Source organism: Drosophila bipectinata, chromosome 2L (assembly GCF_030179905.1).
Source record: "Drosophila bipectinata strain 14024-0381.07 chromosome 2L, DbipHiC1v2, whole genome shotgun sequence".
Classification (NCBI taxonomy): Eukaryota; Metazoa; Arthropoda; class Insecta; order Diptera; family Drosophilidae; genus Drosophila; species Drosophila bipectinata.
The window spans coordinates 22,277,385-22,286,490 of NC_091736.1; the positions used below are offsets into that span (position 1 = coordinate 22,277,385).

At 36.9% G+C, this 9,106-nt stretch overlaps 1 protein-coding gene across 3 annotated transcripts; it reads right to left on the reverse strand.

The window, feature by feature from the left end:
* Nucleotides 1–4,394: 4,394 nt before the first annotated feature.
* On the reverse strand, nt 4,395–7,682 carry Clamp (Chromatin-linked adaptor for MSL proteins). 3 transcript variants are annotated; one of them, XM_070277280.1, is made up of 7 exons: nt 7,551–7,682; nt 6,961–7,132; nt 6,696–6,896; nt 6,194–6,629; nt 5,863–6,136; nt 5,610–5,813; nt 4,395–5,548 (listed from the first exon to the last, which is right to left on the reverse strand). In XM_070277280.1, exons 2-7 carry the CDS (start codon nt 7,114–7,116, stop codon nt 5,113–5,115), a joined length of 1,707 nt encoding a protein of 568 aa, XP_070133381.1. In that variant the 5' UTR covers nt 7,117–7,132; nt 7,551–7,682; the 3' UTR covers nt 4,395–5,112. The 3 variants fall into 3 exon arrangements, with proteins under 3 accessions (XP_070133381.1, XP_017109125.1, XP_017109124.1); XM_017253636.3 differs by having other exon boundaries at nt 5,610–5,798; nt 7,425–7,682; XM_017253635.3 differs by having other exon boundaries at nt 7,425–7,682.
* Between the last annotated feature and the right edge of the window lie 1,424 nt (nt 7,683–9,106).

The following is a 9,106-nucleotide window of genomic DNA, read 5'->3' on the forward strand; positions in this document are numbered from 1 at the left end:
CTCTCAGTCCATTCGGACGGACGGACATGGCGATATAGCCATAGATACAGCTCTGGTATTAATGCTTTTCAAGAATATACACATATACTTTATGGGGTCGGGGATGAATCCTTCTATACGTTACATACATTTACACGACCACAAAATACCCTTTTTATCTACGAGTACCGGGTATAATGAGCCAGTTGGGATCTGTTGCACATCTACCCGACTACACACAGTTACACCAACTACAATACGAATAAAACTCCTTCAAAAATAATTTTAGCTTGAAGGAATTTTATTCGTATTGTTTGATGATTAGACGTGGCCGTGACAACATATTTTTACGATTTCCTTAGCTTTGTCAACAATTTAGGTATGTGAAGATAGAGAGTGAACGACTACGATGCTTGCCACATGATCAACTGAAGCTGCGTGCCAAACTCGAGCAACGCTGACACTGCACTATGGGCAAATGTCCCAAATTGCGGCATTTTTTACATTTTTTAAGATAGAAACTTTGTACATACATATACCTACAATATAAAGATAGAATTTCGGATTTTTTTTTGACCACGCATTCCTTCTTTCCTACATTACCATAACGTTCCAGTTTTCGATTTTTTTTTTAGTTTTTTAAAAATATTTTAACGTTAATTTTAATATTTAATATTTTTATTTTAATATTTAATAAATGTGCACTGAATGTATTTAATTAATCTTTTTTTTAGAAAATTTGCATTATAAAGATGATTTGGATACAATTTTGAAAATTAGTTACAGCTAATTACAACTGTAACTATTAGTGAAACTATATTGTCGTTTTTTTTTCATTTTTTTCAATTAAAAGGATAAAGCATTTTCAGGTCTTATTGTTGTCATCTTTTACGGCATAAATTAGTTCATCATACCAGCTTTATTTTCTCTATTTAATGCTTTTTGCAGTAGAGGATTTCAATTTCAATGATCAATGAATTTCCAATGTAGAAGTTGCATGCAACAACAGTGGCATGGAATCTTCAGTTTTATCGACCAGATCAGATGCCGATTTTCGCTTTAACCTTGGTTCTGCCTCAGTGTATGTCAAGCGTTCGCGAGCAGGCTTTTCGCGTGGAATATCATCATCTTTAAAAAATTAAATTTTTTAAGATAATGCGAGCCATTGCGCATGCTATTCTTTAAAACGGTGAAGCATTCTATTGCATTTTAACAAATTATTGTTAATGAATCCAAAGAATACTTTTATTATGTTTTGCTGGAGTCTAGTTAGGAACATTTAGCTTTAAAATTGCCTCGACTGGCCTAGACTCACAACATACATATGTACACTCCACAGAAACTCAGAAACATTTGTAGGAAGCATTAAGTGCTAATAATTAATTTTACATACCTTGATGATTAAATTCCATATTTAGGCTTTTTTGTTTAATTTACAATTTAAACATAAAACTCACAGAAGAAATCATAAAATTTCGAGCCAAATTCTTTTCTTAAAGATGCCAAGCGAAGCATAAAATTTTTTAAAAATATGTTTTTAGTCTTCTTGAATTATTCTAATTCAGAAAATAAAGTCAATTTAATAGTCCGGACCAAAAAAAAAAGTGTAAAAATGCCGCAATTCGGGACTTTTGCCCATAGTGCACTGCTGAAATTGGTAACTCGGGGTTTTTACCACAATCGAACACAGCAAAAATCACATGCAAGAATACATTTTTGATGTCCTGAAGACATTGATAGTTTAATTTTTGCAAAGATTCTATATCCAACTGAATCAATTACTGTTTGTTATTGTTACTAAAAAAATTATTATACCCTTGCAGAGGGTATTATAATTTTGTCCAAAAGTGTGCAACGCAGTGAAGGAGACATATCCGACCCTATAAAGTAAATATATTCTTGATCAAGATCACCTCCTGAGTTGATATGAGCATGTCCGTCTGTCCGTCTGTCTGTTTCTACGCAAACTAGTCTCTCAGTTTTAAAGCTATCGTCTTGAAACTTTGCATACACCCTTTGCACGCAGTATATAAGTCGGAACAGCCTGGATCGGCTGACTATGTCCTATAGCTGCCATATAACTGATTGATCGGAAATGGTATAACTTCGGTGTTTCAAAGAAAGCATTTTACATGAAAGCTAATTTTGGCAAAATAATACGACATGCTAAATTTCTTAAGGGTCGGCCGACTATATCTTATAGCTGACATATTACTGAACGTTAATCCATATTGGTCAGTTAATCCGACCTAACCAATTTCATATGGATTAATTTTTATAGCGGATATAGAGCGCTATGCCAGGGAAAACTCTAAAAACTACGATTTGACTGAATTTTGCCTTGGACTAGTTTTGTATCAAACAATTTTTCAAAAACTTGCTTGAACTGTCGATACAAAAAAATTTTTAATTTGGACATCGCTCACTGAGAGATATGATTGACGTTCGTACCGAGACCGAAAAAGTCAATTCAAAAAGTGTAAAAAGACTAAAAAGCACTTTGAATTCTGTTCGATGTACAGTGGTACAATGTGTAACTTTTTGAATGAAATAGTAATTTTTTGTTTAATAATTTGTTTTTCTATTATATTTATATAAAGTTCAGCCTAACAATAAAGAGTAAGTGTTTTGGGTATTTATTGAACTCCGTCGTTCGCTTAGAATAAATTTTAAAGTTGAAAATGCTCTCTCAACAGATACTTAAGTAGCCGGGATGCAAACGGTTGCTCTGAGACTTTTTGATCAGACCATTGAACAACACTTATTTTGAGACCCCAGCAATCGGTTAACAGTTATTTTCGAGCTATGCTTTTTATTCTGCTTCCCTACTGAAATGCTTCAGGGTTTTTTGCCTGAGCACAACTGTATTCAGAAACAATTTTTTGCTGGATGTTCATACCTATAAGCTTTAGTTAAAGTGTGTTTAGTAATATGCCGTCGAGATGGGAAACTCGACTATATTCGTTCTTTCTTCTTAGAGTTTTCGGGTTTTTCGGGAGAGTCGGGATTTTCTATGAATGTTATTTTTGTCCAATTCATTCATTCTTCCAAACTATATCGGATCGTAGGATACTATAGGATCGGCCGACTATATCCTAGTGCTGCCTTATTACTTTCGTTAAGACAACATTTGTTTTTATTCGGCACGCGCAAATAAAACTTAATAAAATTCAGTAACGAGCCGTTTAAGAATAGTTTTGAATGTGTAGTTTTATATCAGTGGTCGGTTGGTTCCTATTCCAGGAGCATAGGATATTTCTCTGCGCGAGCTCTGCTGCTCACACACAGTATGTTTTATACCAGTGCACTATAGGAAATTTGAACTTTTTCTGGCCAAAAACCATTTTTTTAAAGTTAAAGGATTTAAATAAATTTTACTGCATATCATTCACAATAGATTAATTTTTAATTCTGCATACCAGAAATTTTCATAGATGGCGCCACTGCGAAGAAATCAGCTATTAAAGCTGTTGATGTTAACATTTACATGAGCTTAAAATTTACGATTTTTGGTGCGATTTTAAAAACGCGAATACAGAAAATTTTATGGACGAAATCAAAAGTTTTGAATCAAAAGTACGTGAAGTGTCCAAAAAACTTGTGTTGTCTATTTAATAAAGTGAAAATGTAAGTAGTCTAGCAAAAGAAATTAATAGAATTAAATCACATTTTTAAAAAGAGATTTAAACTAAGTCAAACCGAGTCAAACATTGTAATTTAGTTCATGTTGTGGATTGTTTAATTTTCTTCAAATGAGTGAAATATGAATATGCACTTCTATGAACTTTCGAAGAAATTCATAATTTAAGGAGGCAACCTCAAAACCTTGAATGTGAATCTGTTAGCTGTGAGACTAGTGCAAAATCGCTTTAAATTAAAAAAAAAAAGATTTTTAACAAAAAAAAAAACCACACCTACTTTTCCAAAAAAAGACTATGGCTTTATAAAACACTAAAAAGAACCAAATTGAAATATCTTGCTTGGTTCAACAGTTAACATGTTATTTTTAAATAGGGCGCAAACTCAAATCCATATAAACTCAAATCAAAATCTAAATATCTTGCTTAGTTTTTGAGTTAGAACGTGTTTCTTTAAAAGTGGGCGGTGCCACGCCCACATTTTTTTTAAATCTTTAATCTGACCATGTGAACTTAAATCAAAAATCAGAACTTAAATATCGTGTTTCGTTCTTGAGATATTATTTTTGGCCAGAAAAAGTGGTCATATTTCGTATAGTGCAGTGGTTTGCACCCCAATACATTGATTTGATTTTAACTCAGTATTAGTAACGAATAGCAGAAAGTTGGCTTTCTTTCATACATACATAGAAAGCAATGTAACTTTTATTCTTTTTTCTGCTTAACTTGTAGAGCATAAAAAAGTTCTGGGACGTAACATACAAAATTATTTTGAAATTTGTTTTTTATTCAAATTTTTATTTTATTTTTATGTTTATAATACTTAAATATAAATAAGTTGCATTTTAAAGGGGCTTGGCTTAACTCTAATATTGTATTCAAACGCTTTTTTATATATTAATATATATATTATATAAATAATATATATCGCCTAAATTTTTACGTATTTATACTTCGGATCTATTTTGTTCACCCCAACCCGCCCCTTCTTATAAATCCGATTGATTACACCTAAAATTTGTATAGCGAAATAAACTATAACACTTATATATACTGCCATATATAAATATATATAATGGTACATATATGTTTTTTATATTTATAGGTATGTTTACGTGTATTTTACAGGCTACCAAATAAATTAGGTTAATTCGTTTGTTTAACGTAAAAAGCGTTTTGGGTTCCTCCAAATTTTAGGGACTAAAAGAAAGCTAGAGTAAAAAAATATGAATATATTCGTATCTTATGCAATGCCTAGTTGGTAGTGCCAGCGGCTTTGCCAATTTGAAATACCACATTAATATCTCCCAGCGTCGAAAGCAGCGTCTTGGGGTTGTTCTGGGATTGCGACTGTGGGAGGCGGTGGCAACTGATAATAATAGTTACCATGGTATGGATGAGCGGGGTACTCTTCAGGTGTACAGCTTGGTGCCCCTTGTGTTGCCAATTTTGCACAGCAGTCCATCGTCTTGGCGTTTGAATTTGTTGCTCTTATCTATAATCCACCAATGATAACTTCCTGCTGAGCTTCGTCATCCATGTCAGGTATCTCCTGCTTGTGCACTATCATCCCTTCGCCGCCAGGTTGGCGAGGCGCTGTTTGCCCGTATTTTTGGTGTATGCCACGGTGCCTCTTAAGGGCAAAGCGATCAGCAAACGCAGCAGAACATATCTCGCATTTGTATGGCTTTTCGCCGGAATGCACCTTGGCATGGTTCTTTAGATGGGCAGCCTGCGAGAATGCTGAACCACAAATTTCACACTTATACGGCTTTTCACCTGTGTGGATTCGTCTATGGTTCCAAAGCGTTGCGTGTCGGGCAAATCCTTTATCACAAACCCCACATACGTATGGTCGTTCGCCACTGTGCGTACGTTCGTGATTTTTAAGATGTGGCGATTGGGAGAACTGCATACCGCAGGTTTGGCATCTGTGGTGGTAAATTAATAGTTAGCAGATACATACATGTTTAAAAGAATGAAATTTATTACTTGTATGGCTTTTCACCCGTATGAATCCGTGCATGGTTCTTTAAATAAACAGCTTTGGCAAAAGCAAGTCCACAAATGCTGCACTTGTAGTTTTTTTCCCCGCTATGTAGTTTTTTATGTGACCAAAGGCTCGAATATCGTGAAAACAGTCCACCACATATATTACAGCTAAACGGTTTCGATGGATTTCTGCAAGACGAACATCTTGGTTTTGTTAGCGTAAGAATGGATTGCATTGAGCTCTACTACTCACTCAGTTTTTACAGTGACGGTTTGTTTAACCGAACCTCCAGCTCCACCCAGACCCCCATGAGAATGCTGCCCCACGATAACCATGCCGGATCCGTTGCACTTTTGACATTTTGTCATCTGCTGTGAATTTCGTTTTTTCACTGGGTGGTGGCCGGATCCACTGGTCGGTTCCCTTTTCGGGGTCGTACCACCTGTTTGCGATGCTACAATTTGCTGTAACTGAGCCTGGGCCTGGGGTGTAGTTGATATGATTTGCACTGGGTGAGCCATTTGGCCTAGCAAAGAGAGGTAGGTATGAATTTCGGCAATTTTGGTATTTTGAGAATTTTTACCGTCTTGTGCAACAAAAAGCTGCTGCTGTTGTTGCTGCTGCTGCGCCGCCTGTTCAGCTTGCATGCAGGTTTCACATCGGACTTGCTTCGGACCCTTGCGTTTGGATTGCTGAAGGATAGGGCCTCCACAATTGATGCACTTGCTTGCTTTGGAATCATGTTGCTGCTGCATTACAGATTGCTGAACAGGCTCAAGCGAGTCAGATGCAACAATCTGTATTTGACCCATCTGTCCGTTGTTAATAATATTTTGGGCTTGCACTAATCCTTGGGCGTTGACGACAGCTATAGAGTCGCCACCACTTTGCTGGGAGGTGTGCTGTTGCTGTTGTTGTTCACCGTCTGTATGCATTCGCTTATGAGCGTTCAGTAAAGCGAGGTGGGGAAACATGTCCGAACAAACATCGCACTTAAAACTGATGTTAGATATAGTGTTCTGAAACCAAAATATATTCCATAATGTAGAGAAAAAAAATGCAAGCCAGTGGCCTCAACTTCTTACAGCTGTAATGGGCTTGTTTTGATTGACGATCTGAATGCGCCCTTGTGCGTCGACTGTTGCGATTCCTAACGCTGTGCCCTGATTAAGCGGCATCCCATTCACCAAGGCATAATTGTAGCCACCCACCGGTTGGGCAATATAGCAGGTTTTGTTATCATCCGTGGTGGCAAGCTGGGCGAGATTGACAGTTCCTCCATTTCCCTTTAAAATTAAGACAAAACTGAGAACCTTTTTTCCACAAAGAGCATCGAGGTTCTTGACTTACATTCGTCGTGTAGTAGAAGGTGGGTTGTTGCTCTGTTTTTTGCCCCTCAATCTTCGGCTGCTTAAGAATAGTACCATCTGCGGTTTGGTACTGAATTGTGGCCGGTTGCCCGTTGATTGCGTTTGTGAAGATTATATTTTTAGTGAGGTCTTCCATTGCGTCCGCTGGTCACCTAAATATAACTAATTTATATTTACAAACGTTACTTTTTTAGATTCTTAAATATAAAGTTCACATCACACAACACTGAAATACGCGGCTTCCAACACTAACAAACAACAACAAAGCAAACGAAAAAATGGCGTCGGGGGAAAAAAATATGTACATATGCGACATAAAATTTATTCAGTCGAGCGGCAACCGGTCGATTTCACTACCGATTAATTGGTTCATTGTATTTTTCATTTCCATTTGTTTGTATAAGGCCAAATATAATTTTAACACTTTACAAATTCAAAATTTACCCTTTACGCAACCAGGTCACTCGCTAAAAGAAATCCTATGTGCGTATCACAACGCCCACTAAAGTAAACGTGTATAATTTTAAAAGTAAACTTATGTTTATGTTGCTTGAATACAAAAAAAATTACAATTCGGATTTTGTTCGCAAACTTATGCTTAGTTCACGAAGAACAAAACTTTTATTATTGTTTTTTTTTTGTTTCCTCTAACAAATTCCTGCACTTTTCTGCGTGCTCTCTCCTCTATCACACAGTTATGCCGCCGTATTTTCTTAAAATCGAAATCTGGTCGCACTGAGTGAAGTATTTTCGAAGTCAAGATAGCGTTGACTATGCTTTGTCGGGAAGGAACGGGGAGTTCGTGAGGATGAAAGGAATATGCTAGATATTCTATTGATTTAATATTTTTATTTTTATTAAAATTCTGTAAATATTTAAATAATAAGAACTAAAACTTTTTAATTATATTAGGACTACATATTCATATATTTTTTAAATAATTTAACTGTTCCTTATGTTGAAATGTTGTTGCTAAAAAAATTATTTATTAATTACAGTGTGAACGAATTGTTAAAAAAATATGCTGCCTCTTTAACGTTATAGTTCGCTATATTTTCTAAATCTTAAGCCTAACTTATCTATTGCGGCAAAAAGAGGGGAATTCGCACGAGAGCGAATATGAGCTTTCGATCTCGATCCGCCCTAATCTACCTTATGCTAGATTAGAGATAACTAACTAAAGATAACAAACAAGCATTTTACTAAAATCAATTCAAAACTAATAAAACAGCGTTTCCGTTTACAGCCAATGCAGATCGAGCTGCATTCACGCGCAATTCATTAATTTCTATAGTACTATTCTGTTCCCATATTATAATATTATAATTACTTTATTATAAAAAATAAAAATAAATTTTATATATGCTTGCGCATGCATAAAATAGGCGACGTCTATTTTATTATGCGCCTAGTTTTAATACGAGAAAAGGGACCTTCCAAACTGGCGGAGTCGCCATGGCAGGAGTTGGAACTCTGAAAACTTTCGACTTAATAGCCCCTGAAAATTCCGCAAATTTCCGCAAAATTCCGAAAATTCCGGGCTCGTTCCGCAACGGCACCTCCCATTCCTGTGGCCAGACTGGCCACATACGTCGAGTAGTCAAGCTGGGTCTACCAAATCATCACCGCCGAGCCCAGTAACGCGCGATGCAACAGGGCATCGCACGCCCGCGCTCATCAAAATAGTTCCGGTGGTTAGCCCGAAGAATTCCGTGGCCGTGTTCATAAACGGTCACTCATGCCAGTTTGAAGTTGATTTTAGCTCGCCCGTCACCCGTTTTTGCGACGGCACACCATGAATGCCTTCTATAGAGGTTTGACCTGGTGCCGCACGTGACGATCAGTGCGAGGTTTCTGATAATGCGATTGTTGTATCGGATAGACGCGTCGGTGATTCCCTGGAATGGATTGGGGCTTTGCTGACAATCGCTAAGCTTTCGGTTGCACTTGACGAGACACTTGACATCTTTAGATCCCTTGCCCAGGACTCCAAAAAGGGTTCTTTTCTTGTAACTTCAGCGAACGAGCGGTTGGACGGCTGCGGCTGGGCCTTCCTCTTATTGGCTTGGGGGCTCCTCCTTCCGTTGATCGCTGCCTCTTTGCACTCTGCCCGATCTCTTTGGCAG